Consider the following 27,794-nt stretch of genomic DNA (forward strand, 5'->3'; position numbering starts at 1 on the left):
TTACATAAATCAATTTATATATATATATATATAGCTAATTGTTCATTTACACGGTAAATTGGTTCCTGAAAAATACGCGTAAATGAAAACTGTATAAAAAAAAATATAGTATATATAAAAAACAAAAGAATAATTCCAGATAAAAATCTCATACGAACAATGTTATTTTTAAACAAAAAGTATTAAAATCATTGAATACAATTCTATTTAAATTTTATTAAGCAAAATTATTAATACAGTCAAAACTTACAGTTAGACTATGTTCACGTAATGCTGCTTTTTGATCATATCAGTAATTTTTCCTAATCAACGTCAGTCTATCATAATATACTAACAATTTCATTTTTCGACCATACGTTCATTTATGATAACTACTTATTTCTTATCTCTTATTTCTAATCTCTAAATTAATTATCTTATCTTATCTTATTTTATAAGTAAATAAAATCATTAATAATTACTTAAATTAAATAATTACTAATAACAATTAATAATTAAATGTTTTTTATTTAAAAAATCTTATAACTCAATATTCCTTAGAATTAAATCTTTTTTGGTTTTATAATGATTTACGCTAACAATGAGTAAAGACATAATTTTTGAACGATTTCGATAAACAGGATTTTATTTTAAATATGAAGGATCAAGAGAGAACATAGCTTTTTCAAACATTTGAAAAAACTTTATTTTCTTTAAAAAGAAAAATCGTATCAAATGATGGTATCTTATCAAAAATAATTTATGCATAAAAATAAAGCTTTTCCAAGAATTTGAAGAAGTCATATCCTCGCTCAAACCTTCATCTTTAAAATAAGATCTTGTTCATGAAAATCGTTCAAGAATTATGCCTGGATTCGCTGTTGAGATAAATATTCTCGACATTTTTCGTGAAAAAAAAAATTTCGTATAGTGACGCCAATCGAATTTTGCGGCAAAAAAGAAGCTCTTATTCCCACTACTCATTGTCATGAGTAATGTGTGTTTGCTTCCGTAAATCAGACAATAGCTTCCTTGTTTATGTGCATAAACCGATCCTCAGATTTTCTGATTCCATTCAAATGCAAAGAAACGCTTTTCGCCATACTCACAATAACTCGTTCAAGCATTTTAATCAGCTTTCGACAGAGGGTTCTATGATTCTATGAAAATAAGCAAATACGTGTTCAGTCATTCATAATAATGGTTTTTAGGAACGATACGTAATTTTGGAACGATTTTATAATAATTTAAACTATGTATAATGTAGACAAAGTATAATAACCCAATATTTAAACAATAGTATATTCGTTTAAATCATAACACGAGTTAAATATAAAATAATTTCATTTCAATATTTCAAAACAATTAAATTTTGATCTTCGAGTTGTTGCCTACATTTAATATTAACGAAAACGAACGTTTGACTGACTTCAATATTTATCGATTCAGTTTTCTTTCCCACTTCGACGACTGAGTATTGAAATTCTTTTTTTTCAAACGTCTCTATAAGATTAAATAAATAATACCTTCGGTTATTTTATAATTATTTAAACGATGTATAATGTACACGGAGTATAATAAATTAATATTTAAATAATAATACATTCGCTTAATGATTAAATAGTTTGTAACACACGTTAAATACAAAATAATTTCCATTTAATATTTAAGTACAATTAAATTACATCTCCGATCATTGACAACATTTAATATCAACAAAAACGCACATTTGATTAACTTTGATATTTGTCGATCCAGTTCTCTTTTCCACTTCGACGAGTAAACATCAAAGCTCTCTCTTTCCAAATATCTAAGATTAAACAATTAATACTTTCGGTTATTTTATAATTATTTGAACAATGTATGATATACACTGAGTACATGAAAATAAGATTTAATGTTAATGCATTCACTTAAGTATTACTTAATTCCTAACGCGCATTAAATATACAATAATTTCAATTTAATATTTCAATACAGTTAAATTTTAATCATCGGGTCGTCAACTACATTTAATATTAACGAAAATATACATTTGACTGACTTTATTGAAACAGTTTATTGAAACAGTTTCATTTCGCACTCGAACGAGTGAACACCGAAATTCATTCTTTCCATGAGAATAAACTTAGACAATTTATAATTTCATTTCTTTTATGTTCATAACTGATTAGTATTATATTTAAAGAATTATTTTTATAATCACGAAGTGGAGTCGTTGTCGGACGTTTTTTCATCATCTTAGGGCAGAATGTTCATCGTGCAACAACAACGAAAACTAATCAAATCCTAGGACTAGAATGATCAATTTTTAGCTTAGGATTTTCAACAATTAATATACTAATTAATAAACGTTTCTTCTATATACTTTATTGATCTTAAAAGACATCTCTCGATCAAAAAGCAGTAATTATTTTCTACAAAAGAGCCGAGATTTTTTTGTTTTCAAGGTTGCATTGGGGTCGTGTTAAAGTTACATTAGATTGTTAATTTACTTGCACATTTTAGAATCAAGAACAGTTCTAATTCTTTACCATTAAATATCGTTATCGAATGATCTGCAGCAGTGATTAGGGAACAAAACAAAGAAGCTATGTGCCAAAACTTGAGCACTATTGAGGCTATTGAGCTATTTTCAAAGGTTCACTAAAACCTTCCCAGAATGGTTCTTAGTTATATTTTAATTTTATCATGTTGTCATTCAAAATACTCTTATAGTGATGAGTATAGAGGTAGATTTAAAAACTACCAAACATAACATTCTATCTCTGATCCCATTTTGCAATGTGTGTGCGAATAAAATTATTTTATATTTTATGTATTTTTATTATTGAAGTCGAGTCATAAATTTTTCATTTCTTTTTTTCCTAAAGTTCAATTAAATTCATAATTATATTCTTATAAAATCAAGTTCTATATTAAAATCATAACTGCGGAATGTATAAGATATCGTAATTGTGTGAACCACTGAAAATACATTGAATAAAGGTGGACACAAAACTAAAACATATAGATTGGGATGTATACGAAGTTCTCCCTTTGCCACACGTTAAGGGAAATGAATATTTGTATAGATTAGGATCGAGAATTTTTCACTTTCATTTTCGCTTTTAAAGTTAAATTAAATTCAATTCAAAATTATCTTTTTCAAATTTATCTTTCATATGTAATATATATATATATGTGTGTGTGTGTGTGTGTGTGTGTGTGTGTGTATTTTTTTTTCTTTTCTTATTTCTTTTTATTTTTATAAAATCAAGTTCTATTAGATTCATTAAATTAGGGATTCTAAAAATCACAAAATAAAGGAAATGGCAATTATGAGGAACGCTGGAACTGCATTGAGTAAGAATGAGATTGGAGGTAAAATACGCATATATAATTCGTCTGTGTTTTCGAAATTTCGAACTTTACAATACAGTCCATGATCTTAATAGCATTCTACGTTCTCCGAATGGTAAAAAATGAATCTTTCTACAATTTACATAAAAAGATTCTTTATACATTCGCATAAAATAGCGGAAATCCTTCGATGATGAAACGGTTCCGCGACGACGATTCGGTTTCTCAATGATCCAACCTATAGAAGAAGAAGAAAAGAAGATAAGAAATCCGAAGCACGCGTGCGTGAGAAAGATGGAACTGAAAACAAGGGGTGAACACCCCGGAGATAGTTCTACCCAAGCAAAATCAAAGTATACAAATCGAGTTCGATTTTTCTTTATTGAAAAAAGGAGACTTGGCCAAAAGCCCACACCAAAAAGACCGCTCTCAAGAGTCACATTTGAGATGTTATGTTAAAGGTGTCTTTTGTTATTAAAATATATAATCAATGTACCATAAGAAAATTATAAATTTATAAAAGAAAAATAATATGAATTGAATTACGAAGTGCATTGAAAATTAAAATTGAAAATTGAAATTGAGTTCTAAGAGAAAAAAACAGCTGGATATCGAAATTACTTGCACCGCATCTTATATTCAAACGACTGCAATATAATTATTGTACATATATATATTATTAATCATATCTTGAAAGGAAATCTAAGGAAAATTTAATTTAAACAATTTTTAATTGATCCATAATATCTGTAAATATCTAAAAATAGGCTAATAGAATGCCCTGATATCAAAATCTGATTACATTCTATAAAATATAAGTAATATTTATTGTAATTAATGACATTTGGAAAAAATCAAACAAAAATTTAATTTAAACGTCTTAATTGATCGATAGTATTTTCAAATATCTCAAAATTGGTTAAAAGAATGTCTTGATATAAAAACGAAATTGCATTCTACTATTCATTCTAGTAATTAATCGCACCTGGAGAACAGTCAAATAACAATTTAATTTAAACAATTTTTGTATGATCCATAGTACCTGATAAAAGTGTAGGAAATTGGTTTCTAATAAGAACTTCCTTATGTCCTTACGTCTTATAGAATGTTATATCGATTACTTCGATCTCACCATGTTTAAGTACCTGTAAAAAAAATCACGATCTAACAAGGACTTTACTTGTATAGAATTATTTTTTTAAAATTCGATCACGTTAATGACTTTTGGAAGAAAGCGCAAAAAATGGATAATATACAGCAAAATTTATTTATTTAATCGAAAAGTAAACAATTCTACATTTCACGCAATTACAAGGTCTTATATTCTCCCGTATAAAAATATAACTTTTACGTTTTCTGTCCATTATAAAATTCAGTATAAACAATTTTTCTCTAGTCCTTGGTACTCGAAAAAACTTGAAAATTAATTACTTACGTAAGAAGAATACTTTACAATAAAAATTTTCTTACATCCTACCGAATGTTATATCTATCTTCTATCTCATCACCTGGAAGTAGCCATTGAAAAATCCACGATCTAAAGATAACTCTACTTCTATATTATTATTCTTTTATAATCAAATAAAATCTCAATCACATTTAATGGAATTTTATAACGGAAGAAAGCGTGAAAAATCGATAGTACCATGAGATCTATTTACCTAATTGAAAAGTAGGAAAGAATTATTATACATTTCATCTAATCAAAAATTATTTCTATCACATATTATCTAAATCAAAAAGTTTTACGATCTTTCATATAAAAGTTTAAATCAATGTATATTTAAAACGGTCGATTATAAATCAATATCAGTTATTTATTTCTCACATATAATAAATTACTTCGTAACCCATTTATATCATATAAATATAAATAAAACTAGATTCTATGTAAATGTAATTTTTAATTATTCGTAACTTTAATACACTTCACAACTCATATTTAAATTACTTCTATTGAAAATGAAAAATTCTTAATCTTTAATTGCTTCCTTTTAACGCTGTAGAAATAAAGATCATGATATATATATATATATATATACATATATATATATATATATATATATATATGTATGTATGTATATATGTATATATATATATATAAGAATGCTTATTTCATGCTCATATATATCTTTACCCAGTGCAGTATCTATGTTCCCCACAATAGCCATTTCTTATTCGTCTCGTGATTTTTAAAATCCCTAATTTAATGACTCTAATAGAGATTTTCTAATTTTGATTTTATAGAAAAAAAAAAAGAAATAAGAAACGAAAAGAAACAAAATATATATACACATATATTACTTACGAAACATAAAATTTTGAACTTAATGTAATTTAACTTTAAAAGAGAAAACAAACGTAAAATATTTTTGATCCTAATCTAAACAAATATTCCTTTCCCCGTAATACATGGCAAAAGCACACTTCCTTATAGACTCGCTTTAGCTCTATATATACTTTTTTCAATGCAGTTTTAAAATTGCAATATCTTATATTGCTTCGTGATTATAACTTTAATAGAGCTGAATTTAATAAAAATAAGAAGTATACTACTTTTGAAAAATAAAACTACGAATTTAATTTAACTTAGAAAAAAAAGAGAAAAGTAAAAAATTTATAAGAGACGACTTTAATAATGTAAAATATCAAATAATCCTAATCGCGTATTCGGGACAAAATGATACACTTCTTTGGTATACTTTCTTGTATACACGTTTTAGCTTCGTGTACACGTTGGTTCAATCAACTTTTAATGATTCTCAAAATTTTCATATCTTATACGTTCCGTAGCTATTACTTTAATATAGAACTTGTTTACATAAGAATAAAATTATAAACTTAATTAAACTGTTAAAAAAAAAACATGAAAAATTTATGACTCGATTTTAATAATAAAAATGCATAAAATATAAAATAATCTTATTTGCATATACGTGGCGAAGTAAAACCTGAGGCGAAATATTAAATCGTTTCAATTTCTTAAATACACGTTTACACCCATCGTCATTTTTGAAACGTTTTGACGAACTTTCGAAAATAATTCAATAATTAGACTCTTCAGCCACAGTTTGTGAAGACGTCTTCAACATATATCCTCTTTTTCTCATGTCATAATCATTGCTACAGAAAATTTTTTATACGCGAACAAGAAAAGTTTTTGATTAAATATGTCAATCGTTCAAAAAATCTAATAACGATCTCTGATTTTAATATATAGAAAGAAATTTAACCTAATTTGTAACGCATCTGAAAAGAAAAACTAGATCTCCATGCATAGAAAATGATTACTATTTTTTCGCAACACGGAGAGAGGGAGAGAAACGAGATTTGGCATATTAATTGCAATAAATCCTGAATTAAAAATTGCCATGATTTTACAAATCTCTTTGTTTTTTTCAGCAATGACTACGCAATTTTTCTCTTTTAAAAAGTAATAACACTATTGAGACTTTTCTTTCGTCAATTCAAATAAATTAATTTAATCAATTTTTAACTGAAAATATAATAGAAAACACTTGGACGCTCCTTTTTACAAGCGATTACTCTAATTATTACAAGAAAATCACACAATTTTGCTTGTAATCCAAAATCTATCCATCGCGAATGTCTTCTTACCCATTGTTTATTAAATATATATAATTATTTTTTATTAATTAATTATTTATTAAAAATATTATATCCATAATATATTTCACGAGAGAAAAATATTTAAAATTACATTGTGAAATATTCAAAGCGTAAATAATTATAAACGCATATGAAACAAAAAGAGCCTATCCTAATCTAATCTAAAAATAAATAAATGCTATAAATCAAAAAATATACTCGTGCCGATTTGGACTTTTCATTTTCGATATGATTGAGTAATCGGAAGGATTTAAAAATTTACTTACTACTGAAGATTATTCATCACCCCTGGTTTTATAATGGTTTACACCAACAATGAAACCAGGCGTAAGTCTTCACTAATTTTTATGAACAAGATCTCATTTTAAAGATGAAAATTTAATTTATAAACCTATTTTTTCGAATTGTCGACATTTTTTTTTTTTAATCGTGTTAAAAATGTTTTTTCTTTGAGAATAATTTATGCACAAATAAAAAGCTTTATATATACATACATACATATATATATATATATATATATATATATATATATATATATATAATATATTATTTTTAATGAAAATCAAAATACGAGTTTCCACATTACCTACGAGATTTTTCTCTCAACGCTATTTTGTTATAGTTTCCTCTAAAAGAGTTCACTTCATATCATTACTATTATTACTATAATAATAATATGTAATATAATAAAATAATAAAAATAGTAATAAGAACAAAAATAACGTGCTTATGACGATCAATCCTAGGTTTCCAAGTATTAATATGCCTAACATTTGCTATTATGATATAAAATGTATTAAATAATATTTAGATGTATATAAATAATATTTGAGTATATTTTTATTATTATTATTATTATTATTATATTTAAAAACGTGAGTTCACGATAGTAACTACTTACTTCAACTATACGAAAACAATCCTAATGATGCGTGAGAACGGAATAACTTCACAAACTTATACACCGACATGATAGACGCATGGTGGGGACAACGTTTCTCGCTTGTTTGTAGTTCTTATTTTGTCCATACCTGTCGCTAAAGTCACATACGCTTTGAACGAAAGATGATAAACAGCACTGAAATAAAATCGACAATAAATTGACATAACTTGATACGAAAATCATCCAAATGGGAAACACTTAATTTATTTCCAAATTTACCCATGAAGTTAGAATATTTATAGATTCAGAATATATTTCAGTTTCAGAATTGAAAAGAAAAAAGAAAAATATTTATAGATTCAGAATATATTTCAGTTTCAGAATTAAAAAGAAAAAATAAAAAGAAATATTTTCGCCGTATTTTTTTTTAAGTTCCTTAACGTCACATATGCAATAATATGTGAATATAAATCATGAATATTAAGTCTTAGTCATAACTAGGCTAAAACATTGTAATCATAACTAAAAATAATACAAACGATTAATTGGATTTCTAGAATAAAGGCTAGGACAGACTAGGATAATAAGAAACACTAGTTAAGCGTCGCAGAAAACTAATGCTGCCTCTATTGAGTAATTATTGTAATTCGTATGTAGCTTTGTCTAGACTCGTGCATCCGCCATATCTTCACTTTTACACAATGGGAGATGCCAATCTTCTTTGGAAATTTAATCTGTGCACACTTTGTATGTATATACATATGAACACATATATACGAATGTCAAAGCGGACATGGCGAACTTCAGCGAGAATTCACACGAAATGACAGAAAATAACATTCAACAACGTTGTAATATACAATGGGTAAAATTAAATGTGGGCGGAACATATTTCTTAACTTCAAAAACTACGTTGGCCCGGGATCCTAATTCATTTCTGTATCGACTTTGTCAAGAAGATTCGGACCTCATATCGGACAGGGTTAGTTCCTATTGTGAGGTTATTTGTAACTATTACTTATTATTACTTGTTACATATTTTATGTGAAACGGAAGTAACACATGAAATAAAAATCTTTTAATGTAATCCTTTTTATCGTGTTGTAAGCATTCATATAAATATTATATTATATACATAAATTTAAGGCTAGCAGCATTGTAGCAATGATTTATAACCTAAAAAAAATACAATTATATATCTACATTACTCTATTAATATTGTATAATTAATATATATCATATTTTAATCATATAAATAGATCATATAAAAAAAAGATTATTCATGTACATAACGTTTAAAAAGTTGTGAGTGATTCTTTGATATAATGCGAACCTTGCATCGAAACAATGTGAAATTAATACAATTATGTGTATAGTGATACGATATAGTGACTTAAAAGATTTTTTTTATAGGATGAAACTGGTGCTTACTTAATAGACCGTGATCCAACATATTTTAGTCCTATCTTAAACTATTTAAGACATGGTAAATTGGTTATCAATAAGGACTTAACTGAAGAAGGTGTATTAGAAGAGGCAGAGTTTTATAATATTACGGAACTAATTCGACTAGTTAAGGAACGTATTATAATGCGAGATACAAGACCTTTGAGAGATTCAAAGAAACATGTCTATAGAGTATTGCAATGTCATGAGGATGAATTAACACAAATGGTATCAACAATGTCTGATGGATGGAAATTTGAACAGGTATATATAACAAAACAATTTGTGATTAATTAACTAATATGACAAGTTTGAAATTTTATATTTAAATTGAACGTTTTTTGCATTATATTATTATATTAAAGAAAATTCTATATAAGTTTATTATATAACTATTCTTTTTAGCTAATCAATATAGGCTCCCAATATAATTATGGGAATGATGATCATGCTGAATTTCTATGTGTGGTGAGTCGTGAATATGGACCAAGTCAAATCAATAGCAAGGAACAGGAATCAACTGATCGTGTTAAGGTACACTTTCCCATATCCTCTATTTAAGTCCTTGTCCTAGTTAAAATTGCTATGTATAATATAATTTGTATATTGAACGAATATTACGTTCAATATACTTCATTCTACTACAAAAACTATATGGTGGTTATTTTCTTCGTAGCTTTTTTATTAAATGGATATACTTGAAAGACATTCGTATAAATATCCCGATGTGCATAGTTTCATATTCATATGCACATGAATAAATAAAACATATTTTATCAGTATTACCTTAAGCACCTTTCTTGGAATATTTATTTTAATATACAATTTTAGTAATATATTTTTTTATGTATTTATACATTGTATAATGGCCAAAGATAATTAACATTATATGCAATTCTTGGAATAACACTATTTGCCTCTAATCATTTTATTTATATTATTATATATTGGCATTCATAAATTTCATGTTCTATTATTTTCAATAATTAAATGACATAAAAATTTAAAAAAAGAAAAAAAATGAAATTAAAAAATTAAACTGAAATCTTGTAAATAACATAAAATATTCATCTATATGATCATTTTTCATAAGATAGGTTTTACATATAACATTAAAATTAAAAGTTCACATGATTTTAATTTTGTCATAAAAAACATATTTTATTGATTTTTAACAGAACTGAACAGATTCTTACTTAACTTTATATTAATTCAAAATTTTTTACATTAATTTGCATGAGCATGTTCTGCCTCTGATATTTGTTGTATGTATCAAATTACTATTATTGTAACGCATGCTATTGATTTAATAAAGATTTTTATCTTTCATTGGTTTGGTTTCTCTTGCCCTGTGTCCTGCATGAATTAATAATGCATGTTACAATTAGTTCATTATATGTTACGCTTATTTATTTGGTTATAATATTGTTTAGTAAAGAAATTAATTATTTACTACTAAGAAATACAGATTATAATATGAAAATAAATAGATAATTTTATTAGTAACAAGATTGATTTTAATCTTCGATATTTAAGATATTACTAGTAAATCATATATGTTAATTGATTATACAGTTTGTTATTTCTCTCTGTATTATTATATTTAAAAAATACATTTTTTATTTTTTAATCGAATTTATAAGTTATATTTGCAATAAAATAATTCTGTACAGCAACAATATAGCAGAGGCTGAACAATAATATATATCATACATTATTTGTGTTAAAAAGAAATTTAAAATAATGCAATAAAATATCAATGATTTTAAAATTGCATAAAGATTGATAATTTTATTTTATTTAATTTTGTTTATTTCCAACAATCAAAATATTTGAATTATGGGGTTGTATTTTAGGTCTTACAACAGAAGGGATCACGCATGTAATCTAAATCCGTCCCTTATCCCTTCTTGCCTCCTTTAATTAGATCAACTGTGCAGCAAGAAGACGAAGACTGTATCTGTTTTTTAGTTAATAGTTTATTTTTTAAGATTTATACAGTCTCCATTTGTAAGTTTTTCATTTCTATATGATTATAATGTAGCAAAAGAATAATATGCAGAACTGTAAAAATTTTAATTATATTTTCTACAGATATTTATTATTTAGCAATATTGTATATGAAACTTTTAAAGTGAAAACTATTACACCTTCATTATTAATGAAGATATGTACATTTTCATTTACTTGTTGTAATGAAAGACATTACTTTCACGAAGAATATTTCACTTACTCAATATTTTATAATTTTATAAAAGTTAACAATTGAAATAATTCTAGAAAGATACTATTCTTTTTTTTTTTTTTAATACATTACAGTAATCTGCTTTCAAAGGAGACATACTAAGGATAAAATGGCAAACATGTTACTAATAACCAAAGTTATCTAACAATAGCTAAAGTTATGTTTTAGCTTTACTGAGTAGTTTAATGGACAATAGTGTTTATGGAAGTCATCTTTTTCATAAAAAATTTCTACAAAGAATGTAGATATACGTGGTAGTGCATAGCTTATCCTTTTGTACCAAATTTTTTGTATAAGATTTCTTTTTATTTGTAATTATATCATAAGATTCTCTAAATTACTTACCTTGCACTGCCGCTACAAAACATAATGTACATGATATTTATATAGCTAGCATTATAACTTTCAGTATCTGGATCAAAGTGTTTACTACTAACTTGTTAAGTAGTCTTCAGATACATATTAGTATTGAAACAATAAAAAATTTTTAAAGAAAATAACTTGTTACATTATTCTCTAAGATCACAATGTTGGGCCTTATGCTATAAAACAGGTAAACATTCAAAAAATTATATCACAAAAAATAATAATTATTGATTATGATGCAGATTATTTAGCTACATATATGTTCATCCCTTTAATAATAAATAAAATCATTAAGGGGATAATGAATTATTATATATATTTCGTTTTTATAAGTTTTGGTTAATTTGTGACTTCGTATAATATGTACATACACATATACATATATAATTCTCAGTAACAATAATACTGAGAAAATTTGCAATAGACATTGTTTGTCAATTGTTTCAGGCCTACTAAGAAATCATCCTAGACAATATATGCATATTTAGAAATTGAATAAGAAAAAAAAAATATATGTACCTAAAACATATTATTCTAAATATAAATAATACAATATTGCATTGATTGATCAATAAGTAACATTGGAATTTCCAGTATTTTATATCTAAATAAACAACATTGTATACAGTATTTTTTACTGATCATTCCAATATATTACTTATTGGCAAATCCAATATATGTATAATCCTAATATTTCAAGACATAACAGATCAATGACATTAGCAGTAAATTACATTTTTACATTATAAAGAAATATAATAAAAATATTATTAATAACAGGTTTATTAACCTCGAAACTTGAAATCTTTAGATGATCGTAATACTTTTGATAAAATTATTGATTGCAATATCAATTACTTTTGTGACAATTATATTAAGAAGTAAAACAGTAATTCGTCAATAACTTTAGGACCATTATTATTAATCCAATTTTTATGTATATTTCAATCAATATAACAAATTTCTTTCTTAATTGAATATATTTCTTTAATTCAGTTAATGTTAATATTTATAAATCTATATAATTCTCAACTTATAAAAGAATTTATGCGTTTATAAATGAATTTTTGAACTATATAAATTCAATATTTAATTTTAATTATGAGGGTGGTGTGTGTATATATATATATATATATGTGCGTGTTTGTGTATTTATGTGCATATATATGATACACACACATATATATATTATAAGAATATCCCTTTAATACTACTATTTATAAGAAATGTAAGAAAAAGTAATAGAAAAAAAATATATATAATAAATAGAAATAAATGAATTTATATTTCAACTTAATTTTCTTGTGAAAAATATGAGGTAGTAATAAATTGAACCTTATTAAATTTATAGAAGATATTATATTTTATTTACATAATAATATTTGAAATATTTCACATGTAATTTGATAGTATGTACTATGTCACAAAATTATAGTCTTTTAGAAATTATGTATGTATAAAATATTCAGATTAAAATAAATTTATAATTTATATATTTAATGAATAATTACATTACATTAGGAAATATTTACATTTTGCTTTAAAAGATGAATAAGAATGAATAATAGAAGACTTTATAAATACTAAGTAACTATATATAAGAAAATGTCCATATTATTGTTAAAATATTTGGAATTTATTATTTTAATATGAAAATTAGATTAAAATTAATATTTTTAACATTATTTTTAAAATTCACTTCAGAATACTTTGAAATTAAAAAGAATCTATGTTTACATTTTATTCATGATATGAAACATCATTTAATAATTTATATTTGAATGATAGCTTATACACAATTATATTCAAATAATGCACAAGTAAACAAATTAATGTAAGCGCACATGTAATTTTAATTTTAATTTTATTCCATTAATACTGCAACAATATAGCTGATTAAGAATTAATTAATAAGAAAAAAAATAATCACTGAATAAGTGTACATAATTGGCTGGCTAATACTTATAAAGATTAAGATATATAGATCTTTTATATCTTTATAATACATGAGTATATGCATGTAATTTCATAAGTAACATTGTTTTATGATCATTATTTGCACATTTATTGTTAATATAAACAAAAAAAAAACTTAGATTAATAAAGTTAAATGTCATTTCGTAGTAACTTTAGTTTATGAAATAGTACAGTAACTTTAGATGCAATAATTATTATACATTAATGCAATTCTGTGTAAATTATGATTATTGAAAAGATTATATTTATTAAATAGTCTTTTCAAAAGATAACTTACGCTTTAATATTACGATAAAGACATTGTAAACATTTAATTTTTGTTTAAGTATATGAGTATAATTTCATTAAATTTTATAGTTATATTATATTACTTGTAAAATAAATAAACTTTCAAAGCAAATTACAATCCTAATTATTTGTATCTATCATTGCTTAAATTAAGTAAAGAGCTTATTAAAAAATTTTAATTATAATTAATTCCATTTCTAAGATCTTTATTTTCATACAAATATTGTATAAATATTTATAAGTAATATTTTACCAATAATAAATCATAATAATCATAAAGTACAAAAAATATTAAAATATACAAACTTATTTATTACTATATATGCTTATATACACATATAATACAAATTATAAAGATTTAAAGATGTATATAAATATGAACATTATAGTCATGCTCTTATTATAGTAGTACCTAAAATTATAATTTTTATATTACTTATAAAATCTTATTTAAGGCATATTAGCAATTGTTTTCAAAGGTTGATCAAGATATTTAGCAAGCGCTTGTGCTTTTTCTCTTAATAATCCAAATCCCACATTCTCTTTAGCATATAAACATAATAATAAATTTGCTACTTCTGTAATCACCACTTTGCCTTCCTGGAATTAAATATTTATGAATTTTTAATTATAATCTAAAATTATAACGTTGTTGTGCTTCTTTTATAACTTGCATTTGAAATTTTATGTAATAAGTATAAACATATGAGATAATTACAAAATATTTAAAGCTTAGTTTGTTAATAAAAAATAATCAAGCGTCAAGAAAAACGTAGCTTTTAATTCATTTTTTATATTATAGTTTTTAATATCTTTCAAAATCTTATTTATATCTACTGAGAATTACGAACTACAATATATTTGATTTTAAATTATTCAAAGAAAATTATTCAAAGTATTACTTCCAAAAGTTCATTATATTGTATGAAATAATTTTATACATATTATATGATTACCACACAATCCATCAAAACAAATTGTAATTTATCTTCTTTAAATGCATTTCTTCCATTCTTTTCATAAGCTGACCAAATATTACTTGTAATTGCAGCAGTTATTCTAGCATCTTTATCTCCATAACCACTATAAGCTAATAGACCACCATCTCTATTGAGCAACCTGTAATATTATTTATTATTAATTTCTTACAAATACATAACGATTTATTTCATACATAACGGAATGAAATTTACTATAATAGACTATAGAAAAGTATAATTTAATACTACAATATAATAAATATACATTTCATTTATTTTACTTATAAAAATAAATGTATAAATATATATTAAGTAGTATATTATAATACACTTAACAATGTGTATATAGGTTAACAGCATGACAGTTTACTAAGTTAAATATTTAATTTATTACTTACAAAGTATTTTCAACTCCACCTGTATTTGCCTGGCTCAAAACTTGCGTAAGAGCTTTTGGTTTCAACATAGCGCAGTATTTCTCTTTAAAAGAAACTTATTCTATCTCTGTCAAAATCCAAGTAGTCTCACCTTTTTTTAATATGTGTGTGTATATGGCTGGATGTAACTATATGCATCTTCGCATTGATTCTGAAAATCTAAAAAATTCTAATATAGTCATATAAAATTTTGATTGGTCAGTACTAATGGAGATATAAGAGAATTACCCAATCAAGAACCATTTCCTAAGAGTTCATTTCTCTTTTCGAACACAAATATGAAACATAAACATGTTTTTATAATTGAAAATACTATATCTTAAATATTTAATTATAGAATTTAATTTATAGAGATTATGCACAATTTACAATTATAAAACACTATCCACACTAGTTAATGATGATTCGTATTTATTTCATCAAATTTAATAAAATTAATTAAATAATATAAATTTGTTGAATCAGTATTATTTCTAAATAAATTCATTATTTACCTATATACCTTCAAATATTTAAATAAATATAATATTTTTATCTCATATTTTATACCTTCAACAATTTATGTAAACTTTTAATTTTAGTGTAATGAAAAATAAAAAATCGATGAGATTTATTAACCAATTGAAAAAAGATATTAAAGAGCTTAAGCTATATTCACAAAGAAATCGATGCATTCGTTTTTCTGCTTACTTCGTTGCGCTCTTTATCTTTTGTATATGCACGTTAGTGCATGCTATACATACTTTTATCGAAGTAACGTTTCGTGTTGTGCATTGTGTAGTAGTGATAGCAATAAAAAGAAGTATAAAGAAAACGGAATATACGGATCAAGTAAGAGAAACATTTACTTGCATACACTACTATTCTTCATGTGCGTATTCTGGTTATGGCTTTTTAAAAGATCTGTTACTGTTCTTTTAATATACTTTATTCTTCCATGCTCTGTATGTATATTAAAACGTCGAGGCGAAGTTACGTATAACTATTTCTACGTAATAAATAGAAATATACAAAATAATGGGCTGATTTCTTAGGTAACTACAGATATTTCTAGATAATAAAATTTTTCAAGTATTTTTACTACGCATCTTTGAGTAAAATAATTCTTGCAATTCGTAATTTTTAAAGAAATTTCTGTATATAGAAAACAATTGTTAGTACAAGCAGTAATCTTTTATGTTCGTACTTGTCTCTTCGTGTTTATACATATATATTCTAATATTAGTATATACAGTTAAATTATATATGTTTTTAATTATATATATCTTATTACTTTTAATAAAAGTTATAATAACATAAGGTGATTTCATTCATATATAATATAAAGGTAATTATATATATTATATTTAAAAGATAAAGTATTGCTACAATAATTTTTGTTATTGTTAAATAAGTTTTAATGTTATATTTTCAAAGATCATTGCTTATACTTTATATTTTGTAAATATTAAATTTACAAATAATTTTGAAATATTTATTACAGATATATTATGTAAAAATCTTTTATTAAAAGTATATTTTTAATATGTTGCAGTATATATTCTGAAAAAACGCATATGAGTTTTCAAAGCACATGCCAGGATAAGGATTTATAAACTTTTATTTTCGATATCTAAGACTAGATGAAAGACTTAAATAAGAAGTTATTGCAGTTATTATCTGCAAAAAAAATTTCATCTCTTAAAACAAGTGATATTCATGCAAATCAACTAACATATGATACTGGCTCCGATAATGACAATGTTTCTAAAACAGAATCTAATACTTCTGTATCTCCATTATTCGGCCATTATAGATATGACCACTCCTTTTTTCATCATAATAATCCTGTTAATATATCAACTTTACCCAATTATTTACCACCAATTGGAGTATTTTGGGACATTGAAAATTGTCATGTTAGTTCAAAGTTATTACATAAATTTCTTTTATTATATATTATATTTCTCTATAATATAATATAGTATAATGTATTATAGAAACATTTTTTCATTTATTACCAATTTTATAAGATCATATGATTCAGTTACCAAACATTTTTATCATATGTATCTTCTATAGGTCCCAAAAGGAAGATCTGCTATGGCAGTTACGCAAGTAATTAGAGATAAATTTTTTAGTGGTTACCGAGAAGCAGAATTTATTGTGGTTTGTGATGTTCAAAAAGAAAGTAATCAAGTAATGCAAGAATTAAATGATGCACAGGTAATATATATTAAATGATGCAGTGGTAATAGATTAGTAAATACAATTAGATTAAATTAAACAGATAAATAATAATTATAAATTTTTTGTTAAGATAAATATTTATTTTTATATTAAATATGTTTGCACTCTTTTTTACTACTAGGTTAATTTAATACATGTTGCTGCAACATGTAAAAATGCTGCCGATGAAAAACTTAAACAGTCTATCAGAAGATTTGCTGATACTCATGGTAGTCCAGCAGCAATAATTTTAATATCAGGAGATATTGACTTTGCTGCTGATCTTAGTGATTTACGATACAGAAAAAAAATTCATGTAATACTTCTTCATAATAAAAGTACCTCAGAAGCATTGATATTATGTGCTAATGAACATTATGATTTTATGGATCTTATGGAACCATTGCCATCTAGATCTTTATATAAGGTAAATTTACTTTTATTGATTTAAAAATTTCTATTTTAAATAGATTAACATTTAATTGAAATCATCTTAAATATATGAACATACAAGGTAATATAATAGATAACCAACACTTCTTATGATAATTAATTCAGTTATTCTATTATGCATTTTGTAATACTATAATATTTACATGCGTAATAAAATATGTTAATAAATGATAATTTATTTTCTCTTAATTTGTTTTGTAGATCAGTTCTATATATATTTAAATATATATTTATCAAGTACATCCTATTGTATCATGCATTGTGAAATATTTTTTTTTTTATGTTGTATTATTTATAACATATTATTATATCTTGTAGTTATATAAATTGGTATTATATACTTTTAAAATATATTGTGTAATCAGTAATTAGTTTCTTTTAGAATCAATAACTTTCATTAAAAATTTTTGCTATATTTACATATATTGCAATATATCTTTTTCAGGCTAGCGAATATTATGATCTCGTAGTCAGTAATCTTCCTGAAGATAAAGATGTTGCAGTTATTAAACGACGACTTCAAAAATTGTGTGATAATTGTAGTGGTCGAGTAATAGGAATCCAATTTAGAACTGCCATTGTGCGTTTTTCTTCAGAAACTTCTGCAAGAAGGTACATATTTAATAATTTTCAAACATTTGTTAATTTCTATTCGTTAATTATAAGTTTTAAATGTAATAAGAATCTAAACAATCCTGCCTCAATATTTTATTACTTCAAATTTAAATAACCCGCCTATACATTCCTTTCTTTGTGATTGGATCATTGTATACTTAAAAAAAATGTCATATATACATTGAACAGCACTGGCAAAGTAGGGGCAAGGACACAAGTAAGAAAGTATTTGAATTGTAGCAAACAATGTAACGACTGTAGTATTATTCCAAATACTTGATATATAAATTTTGTTTTGGTTATACTTTGCATTTGATTAGTTAAAGTACAGCCAGTTGGTAATATTTCAAAATTAGTTATTTTAAGTAATGCATTGATATTATTTACTTTTACTTTTGTATATTCCTTAGTTTAATCTGATGATTTTAATTTATTATAAGGTAAGTTAAGTTCTATTAAAGATATATACTATTTTGTAAATATTAATTATTGAAAATTAATTAAAGATATTAGTATAGATTTTGTATAATAAGATGTACTCACTATACTTTCTTGATCCTTTAAATAATTTAAAAATAGGTGTATTTGTATATTTTACTGTTACTTTACAAGGTCATGTACAAATAAAATTGCTGTATGTAATTTCTATCAGCTGACTGTATCTTATGACAATGTGACCTTTTCTATAGGGCTCAGAAACGTATGGATGGAGAATATGTTTTTGACTCAAAGATTTCTGTAAGATTTTTCAAGGAAATAGGAATCAGTAACAATAAAAGTCAAGGTATATAATTCTAAATTTATTTTATGTTATTATTTTGACAATAGTTTTCTTTTACATAAGTATATATTCCTTTAAGTTTGTGTCTTTAGTTTATGATCACATGATTTGAATGTTTCTTCTTAACTGTACAATGTATATAATAAAATCTGTTTTAAAACAAATTTTTAAATAGTACATATATACATATTTTTATATGTTTCTTGTGTCTAAATTAAAATTATAGAGAGGATATTATATATTAACATAATTTTAAATAATATATTATTATATATATCACATTTTTAATTAAATATATCTTGACTGTAGGAAATTCCATAACTCGAAATCGTGCTATAAGTGAATCAGAAATTATAGCTAACTCTTCTAGGCAAATGTATAGTGCAAGTGCTTCAATAGCGGGTGCACGAACCCTTCAAGTTCCACATTATCAATCATCATCACCTGTGGTAGGACCATATACTACTTGGGCAGGAGTACCCTGTACTCCTGTTAGTGTTTCTTCAGGGTATGTCTTATTTATTCTATAATATTTATTTATAGATAATTAAATCATTTAATGATGATATTCCGAGAAAGAGCCTTTGAGTCACAAGTTGATATTTTATCCTTGTTGATTTGGGCTATGAATTTTAGAAGCTTTGATCTTATCTGAATTATGATATAATAATGTACTAATTATGTACTATTATTTTATTTACAAATTATTAATTATATCATGTTTTTAGAATGATTCAGCAACCACCAATTTTTGTTGCTAGACCATATTCATCAAATAGTGATGTAACATTTAACAGAACTTATAATGAACTAACTAGAGTTCAATCACCGTTGATTTGGCAAGTTGCTGGTTCTCAGCAATTCAATCATTTATGGGAAGACCAGTATAAGGTAAATTAAATTTTTAAATCTTTCCATTAAATGTAATATTCTTATAAAAGCAAATATCTTGTAAAATAACATTTAACAATAAATAACATTTTAAGGTGGAGAAAACAAAACTGTCGACCAAACGAATTCATGCCCCGCAGGCTCGGGACAATAGTGCTACTAATGGTACAATATCAAGAACACCAGAATGTCTTAGACCTATTAGAGGAGCTCACAGTTCATTCATTCATGCTTCAGAATGGGCAGGTAGGAGATAATTATATAACTTTTCAAGTATACAGTAATAAAAATATTGTAATTGTATATCAATAATTATTATTTTTTATTTCCTTGTTACATAGTTCATTCTCAAACAAATACCTACAAACGTCGTAGTCCATCTCCTATGTATGAAACTCAGATACATGAACGAAATAATCAATGGAATGGACAAGTATGTACAAAATTAAAATATTAATTTTATAAATATAAATATTGTTTCATTGTATCTAATATCATAATTTTGTGTAGAATCAACATTCCATATTCATACGTAACACCAGAACACCATCGCCATACGAAGGTACTATGATACGAGTTATAAACCAGCAAAATAATCACTTCTCTCCATATCATCAAAATGATGCAGAAAATGAAGAAGTAGAAGTGAGTTTTATAATATGCAATATATTATTTATATTATGTATAATATGTAAAATATATACATATATAATAATGTTAATACTAAATAAGATATAATACACACACATACACATACATATATATATTGAGAAAATACATAATTGTTTCATTAGAAATTTTTTCATCCAATAAATCGTAATGGAAATGGTACGACTAATGGAAATTATACACCTATTGAATTACAAGTAAGCAATTTAGATCAGAACATTGATCCAAAGGAAATGAAGCATATTCTTTCATCTATTTTCATGGAGCACGTAACAGTAAATCATCAGCTAAATTATTTTTGATTTTTTAGATTATTTTAAGAAGTTTTGTTTTATAACAATTTTTTCTAATAAATATTATTTTATAGGTTTTGCATGTATCTATTTTTATGCAATCTGACGGTAATTATGCAGCTAGTGTCAAAGTAGCTTCTTTGCCAGATGCACAATATGCAATTTCTCAGTTACATCGTCGTAAAATTGGATACAAGCGTATACTAATATCGTATGCTCATACTGGAGGTCCAAATCCTCAACTTATACGTGCACAAATTGTAATGCTTTTACAAGAAGTACCAGGTCATAAGTTGCCACTTTTTAAATTTCGAGAAATGTATGAAAGTCGTTTTATGATATCTATTAGTATTTCTGAGTTGTATAAAATGAAAGATGTATGTATTGTCACTGAAGATGCTAGTGGAAGAATGGTGTCGCTTAATCCAGATCATAGAAATACACCATCTCCATGTTTTAGTACTCCAACTCAGGTAAGTTATATAATTTATGTTTATATAAATTAATTTCCTTGTTTTTTTTTTTTTTTTTATTTTCATACATGATGTTAAACATATAGCCGAGTTTGAATATTTCCAATGATTAGTAGAGCTTTTACTCCTAACATTGTTGAGCTTTGATTATACAATAAAGCGATATTTTTTATACTGATACATTATATTTATATAATTTATCGCATATATCAAGAAGTTTTATAGATGTATAAAAGTTTATTTTTTAAAACACTTAGGAAGGATATGTAGAATTGCCATATTGTATTAAACATACATCAAAACCATGGTCTGATAAAGGTTGGGCTGAACAAGAAATGGCATCTCTGCCAAATGTTAATGTCTCTCTAAAATTACTTGCCCCGCGTATACAGCAATTATTAACTATGCATAATGGAAGTTTGCCACTACCCAGGTATATTTTATTTTAAATTTGATTTGTATTGTTCTTTCTATGTCAACGTAGAATCAAGCATAGTAGAACAATGAGTAATTGAACAAATATGTAAATATTTAAAGTTGTTAAATATATATGATAGATATCCATATAACACGATATTCATATAATACGGTTTTTTATAACATGGTTAAAATATTTCTTCACTTGATTTTCAATGATTCCAACAATGATTAAATTTTAGGCTTAATTGCTTTAAGGACAATAAATGCTTTTCTTCTTTAAGTTGTACTATATAATGAAGAAACGTTTTTACAATTTTTCTTTTTTTTATTTTAAAAAAGATTAAATTTTTTATGGTTTTGTACAAAAAAAGAATTCTTTTACATTATTGTTTGCATTATAAGTTATAAAATATGAAGTAGAGACACATAAATGTATTGTTTTTATTTAATGCATTTTTTATCATTTTCTTCTCTAATCATCATAAATGGAATTACCATTTCAAGTATGTTTTATGTAACATTCTGTCATAACAGAATTTCAATTTATTAAATCTTATAATTTTATTACTACTTAATGATACATTTTTCAAATCAGACATTCCTGCCATGTTTTAGTTTGCCAAATTGCTATGCAGCTGAATTTAAAGAACATTTGAAGGTGATAGAGAATGGTGTACCTTTAGAACATCTAGTATCATGTCTATCATTTGTTCAATTAAAGCAAGGCATTGGAAGTGTCAAATACCTTAGTTGGGCTGTAGATAAAGATCATGATGAAAGTCATGAAGGTAAATTTATTATATTATTAATTAATCTTAATTATTAATTATTAATTAAACTTAATATATACTACTCTGTAAGTATAAAAGAATACTAAATGTACATTTTTGTACACATTCTTTTTAGAAAATAAATGTGTCAGCCCTCCATTGGCAAATCAATTGGCTTTGTTTAGTCGCGAATTAGTGGATCTTCTAAAGACTGCTCCACACTGCCAACTACCATTTAATCGGTTTATTCCAGCTTATCATCATCATTTTGGGAGACAATGTAGAGTCGCTGATTATGGATTTACCAAATTAATTGATTTATTAGAAGCACTTACACATACTGTTCAAGTATGTTAAAATAAGATTTATAGTTATTAATTTGTATATTGCATATATGCATTTTCTAATTAGTAAATATTGATTTAGGTAATGGGAGAAGGAAATAAACGAGTAGTAACACTTTCTCATCGTGCTCAAGTACGTCGTTTTACATCAGATTTACTACGAGTGTTAAAATCAAAAGCAAGTAAACAAGTGACACTTTCAGAATTTCCAAACGTGTATAGCAGAGTAATAGGCAAGTAAAAAAGAAAAAAGTATATGAAATGACAACTTTATGAATTAATATATAACGACAAAATAAAAAATATATCTAAGAAATTATGTCTGAATCTAGCTAAACCATGGGATATTGTTGATTATGGTGTATGTGAAATAGAAGATATACTTAGTGAAGTATCAGAGAATACAGTTGTTATGACTACAATTAATGGAGGTGATAAAATGATAGCTATCCCCAAACGTGAGCAAACTGCAGAAGAAATAGAACGTACAAAACAATTTGCATTTGAGGTAAAATACATTTAATTACTAATATAAACATAAGAAACATTCATAAAATTTTACGTAATTTACCAGGTTGTAGAATTATTGAGACATGTTCCTCAATGTAAAATGCTATTTAATAAATTTGTGCCATCTTATCATCATCACTTTGGTCATCAGTGTCGTGTATCAGATTACGGATTTACTAAATTAATAGAATTGTTTGAAGCTATACCAGATGTAGTTAAAATCGAAGATGGAAGCAATGGTGAAAGGCAAATTAGTTTGACAGAAAAGGAGGGTTTACGTGTTCTCAGTGAACAAATATCAAAGCTAGTAGCTCATACAAAAAGTGGTCTTAGTGTTTCAAATATTGTTCAGAACTTCTTACGACAATTTGGCTACGCATTGCGTCCAGAATTATTTGGTTGTAATTCTGTATTACAACTCATGCAAAAACTTGATGACAGTGTTAAGGTATAATAAATAATCATAATAATGTTTCAATTAAGTTGTTTTTTAATATAAGCATTAACAAGAATTTTATGTATTTAATTACTAGATTATAGATTTAGCAACAGGACCAGTAATAGTTGCAATTGATAAATCTCACTTGCAGCAGTTAGCTTTACAATGTCGTAGAGTGTTAATGGATCAACCTCAACATAAAGCGCCTGTAAAAGAATTTCAACAACAATATTCTCAATGTTATTCAAAAACTTGCAATATTGAAGAGCTTAAAAAAGATTTATCTCATGTTGTTCAGGTAAAATGATGTTTTATCTTTATTTGAGAAAAAAACAAATATTAAATATAAATAATATTATGGATTTTATTTCAGTTTTCAACAATCAATGAAGAAAATTTCATAGAACTAACTCCATTATATTGCTTTGCATGTAATTTATATCGTGTTATGATGAGTTGTGGAGGTCAACTAAATCTTTCACGTTTTGAAGCTGCATACCTAGCAGTCAATGGTTCAGCATGCAGAGCTGCTCAATATGGTTTTCCAACATTGACAGCTCTCTTACAAGCATTACCTTGTACTGTGATATTAAAAGATACGCGAAAGGATAAACGGAAAAAGAAAGTAATATATCTTAATAAAAAATTAGCTGGTATGTCAATTATTTTATTTATTAATGTATTTCTCTTAACAAATTTCTAATTTATATTTTTGTACTTTTTCTTTTTCTATTCAAACAGCTGCTGGTATTGCATTACCTGCAATGTATGCGTCAGGTTCATCATATCATGATACAGACTCTAGCAATGAGTCATTTGAAAGTGATTCTTCATCACGTATAAATGCATCTAGTAATGCTTCCACATTGGAAGAACATGGAAAATGGATAACACATACAATTAATGGTCATAATTCTTGGAAACAAAATGAAGACAATCACTTTTGGACACAAGATTGTGAAAAACATTGGAAGGTCTTAACATATTCGGAAGAACGATCAAATAATTGGCCATTATTTGAAAATAACAATGAAGATTTTCTTAAAAGTTTGATACATACACCAACAATTATGCAAAACGATTTTCCACCTCCTCCACCTAAACCTGATTCTCCACCTGAGGTATATGCAATATTTTCTATTCTAGATTAATTACTAGTAGTTTTCTATAAAAGTCGCTTTTTTACTATTTTATAAATATACATTTTATGTATATGGACACGCATGTATATAAAATAGTAAACATATTATACATACATATTAAAAATTCGACTGCATATATAAATATATATATAAATATATTTACACACACAAATACATATAAATGTAGGTGGATATAAGAACAAATAATCAATGGAAGTCATCAGTGTGGATAGCACCAACAAAGATTTTATATTCCCAAGATGAACGGGTTACGAACGTAGAAGTAAGTGTATTAGCATGAAAAATGTTTTTTATTGTGTTAATCTATCTATATAATTACAATAATATTAGTTTCTCGAAATATATTTCTATGTAGAAAATATTATTTGTAGAAAATATATAGAATTTCTTATTTATACAACTAAATTTTTATCGAGTATTGAAGAACAAAATTTTTAATATGAAATAATGACTTTTTAGGTACCTCCATTAACTTTACCTTCTTGGAGTCAAATATCTGAGGATGATACATTAAATTTATTATCACCAACCAAAAACTTATTACCAGCTGCTGCAAATCCCTTAAATCCACGTACATCACCTTATTTTTCAACCAAACACAATTTAGTTGTAGCACCACATCCATCTGAATTACCGCTACCTTCATTGTCGCTAACACCGAAAAAGAATGTATCCTCTGAAAGCATTACAGTCGTGCAAGATTGCATAGAAAAACAAGACGTTAATTCTAACAATATTAGTGAAGTTAATAACACAGGAAATTTCGAAAAGGAAAATAATATTGATAATAGTAAGAAAAATGAAATTCACAACACTCCTACTAAATCATGTAAGCATGGTTTGCTCACATAAAGATAATTTTATTATTATATCATTTTGTATGTAAATGTTCTTATTGATTTTCTTTTCTTTTAGTATTTACAGGAAAACGACGTTTGGCAGCTCAGTTCAACCAACCTCTTCAATCTTAAACATAAATTGAGATTTATAATTTAATTAAATGCAGGCAGTCATTTTAATTTAAAGATATAAACGTTTGAGGTTTTAACTCGTCGGTAGATCGCTGCACAATCATTTGAGTACCTATAAAACTACCTCTTAGTCGGTAGGTATCATTGTAATAATGTCTGAAATTTATATTCCTATATATTCATTTAATTTGTATTTATCCTGCTAGAATAAAAAAAAAGAAGTTAATTTCAAAATATATGAACATGTATAATATGTAACTACAGTTTCTAAATTGAAAATTTTAAATGAATGAGCAGCGTTTATATCGAATGACACGTATTGATGGTATTGCATACAAAAGTCGTAGCATTTTCCACACTGTGATATAGAATAAGAAGAATGTGAAAATAATTGTATTAGCAATAAAGGAATCGTGCCTTCGCAATGGCATTCAACAGCATGTAAGGTACTTTAGATTTGGGCCGACTTTTCCTACCTCATACGTGATTAGGCAAACAAAAAAAAATAAATTAAATTGTATTATATTATTTTTTGACCCTTTGCAGTCCGGATTATTTTCGATATCTCATTTTAAGTAATCTCCATTCATTCATTATTAATTTTTTATCATTCTTTACATACTTTACAATTATTTTAAATTAAATATCGAATTTAAAGGAATTAAAATATCGATATTGTTTATAACTGTACAAGATGAAAATATACATCAATTCACCATTATATGTTTGAAACAGGATTTCAATTCATATTTAAAACATAGGATCGCAAAAGGTTACATTTCAAAATAACATTAATTTTTTGTAGATGTTTAAATATCGTTATAGTGTTTATACTTGTATAGATTAAATTTAACAATTTTTAAAGCTATTCTATTGGGCCCAAATCTATTGATTTTTTCGTACAAGTGTGTAGATTCCGAGTTGTATTTGTATAAATTTATTTGCATTTATGAGATAATGTACATGATTCCAGAATAATGTTAAACAAGTACAACTCGAGATTTCTAATTTTATTAATTTACATAACGATCAATTTGTACCATTATTATTATTACTAGTCGTATTTATGACATATTATTTCATTACAGTCAACGTGTTTTATAAATTAATATATAATTTTATAATTATATTATAAGTAATATTATATTATAGGTGATATATATATATATATTTGTAAGGTTATTTGTAAAAATTAGGAAAGATTACATACATAGGAATTTC

General features: G+C 25.2%; 3 protein-coding genes and 1 long non-coding RNA gene across 10 annotated transcripts; 2 read left to right on the forward strand and 2 right to left on the reverse strand.

The window, feature by feature from the left end:
• Positions 1–578: 578 nt before the first annotated feature.
• LOC127068155 (uncharacterized) lies at positions 579–8,414 on the reverse strand. 2 transcript variants are annotated; one of them, XR_007782859.1, is made up of 4 exons: positions 8,114–8,414; positions 7,853–8,029; positions 4,364–4,466; positions 579–3,559 (listed from the first exon to the last, which is right to left on the reverse strand). It is a non-coding gene; the product is annotated as an uncharacterized LOC127068155 (long non-coding RNA). The 2 variants fall into 2 exon arrangements; XR_007782858.1 differs by having other exon boundaries at positions 7,853–8,414.
• A 133-nt stretch (positions 8,415–8,547) lies between these two features.
• On the forward strand, positions 8,548–13,312 carry LOC127068083 (BTB/POZ domain-containing protein KCTD5). 2 transcript variants are annotated; one of them, XM_051003761.1, is made up of 4 exons: positions 8,548–8,816; positions 9,248–9,544; positions 9,686–9,814; positions 11,137–13,312. In XM_051003761.1, the coding sequence occupies exons 1-4, from the start codon at positions 8,628–8,630 to the stop codon at positions 11,164–11,166; spliced, it is 645 nt and encodes a 214-aa protein (XP_050859718.1). In that variant the 5' UTR covers positions 8,548–8,627; the 3' UTR covers positions 11,167–13,312. The 2 variants fall into 2 exon arrangements, with proteins under 2 accessions (XP_050859718.1, XP_050859728.1); XM_051003771.1 differs by lacking the exon at positions 11,137–13,312 and adding an exon at positions 9,957–10,062 and having other exon boundaries at positions 8,551–8,816.
• A 1,135-nt stretch (positions 13,313–14,447) lies between these two features.
• Positions 14,448–15,713, reverse strand: LOC127068117 (ragulator complex protein LAMTOR2). Its single transcript, XM_051003859.1, has 3 exons — positions 15,535–15,713; positions 15,113–15,275; positions 14,448–14,756 (listed from the first exon to the last, which is right to left on the reverse strand). Exons 1-3 carry the CDS (start codon positions 15,600–15,602, stop codon positions 14,607–14,609), a joined length of 381 nt encoding a protein of 126 aa, XP_050859816.1. The 5' UTR covers positions 15,603–15,713; the 3' UTR covers positions 14,448–14,606.
• Positions 15,714–16,254: 541 nt separating this feature from the next.
• On the forward strand, positions 16,255–27,737 carry LOC127067943 (meiosis regulator and mRNA stability factor 1). 5 transcript variants are annotated; one of them, XM_051003424.1, is made up of 25 exons: positions 16,255–16,607; positions 17,108–17,471; positions 17,635–17,778; positions 17,924–18,208; positions 18,680–18,846; positions 19,539–19,633; positions 19,940–20,138; positions 20,359–20,521; positions 20,617–20,767; positions 20,863–20,954; positions 21,032–21,166; positions 21,316–21,465; positions 21,558–21,956; positions 22,214–22,389; positions 22,992–23,164; positions 23,283–23,494; positions 23,573–23,723; positions 23,823–23,998; positions 24,065–24,448; positions 24,534–24,737; positions 24,813–25,092; positions 25,181–25,560; positions 25,769–25,864; positions 26,062–26,431; positions 26,518–27,737. In XM_051003424.1, the coding sequence occupies exons 2-25, from the start codon at positions 17,196–17,198 to the stop codon at positions 26,571–26,573; spliced, it is 4,914 nt and encodes a 1,637-aa protein (XP_050859381.1). In that variant the 5' UTR covers positions 16,255–16,607; positions 17,108–17,195; the 3' UTR covers positions 26,574–27,737. The 5 variants fall into 5 exon arrangements, with proteins under 5 accessions (XP_050859381.1, XP_050859397.1, XP_050859389.1 ...); XM_051003440.1 differs by having other exon boundaries at positions 21,316–21,387; XM_051003432.1 differs by having other exon boundaries at positions 16,255–16,444.
• Positions 27,738–27,794: the final 57 nt, after the last annotated feature.

The sequence above is a fragment of the Vespula vulgaris genome, chromosome 1 (assembly GCF_905475345.1).
Source record: "Vespula vulgaris chromosome 1, iyVesVulg1.1, whole genome shotgun sequence".
Lineage (NCBI taxonomy): Eukaryota > Metazoa > Arthropoda > Insecta > Hymenoptera > Vespidae > Vespula > Vespula vulgaris.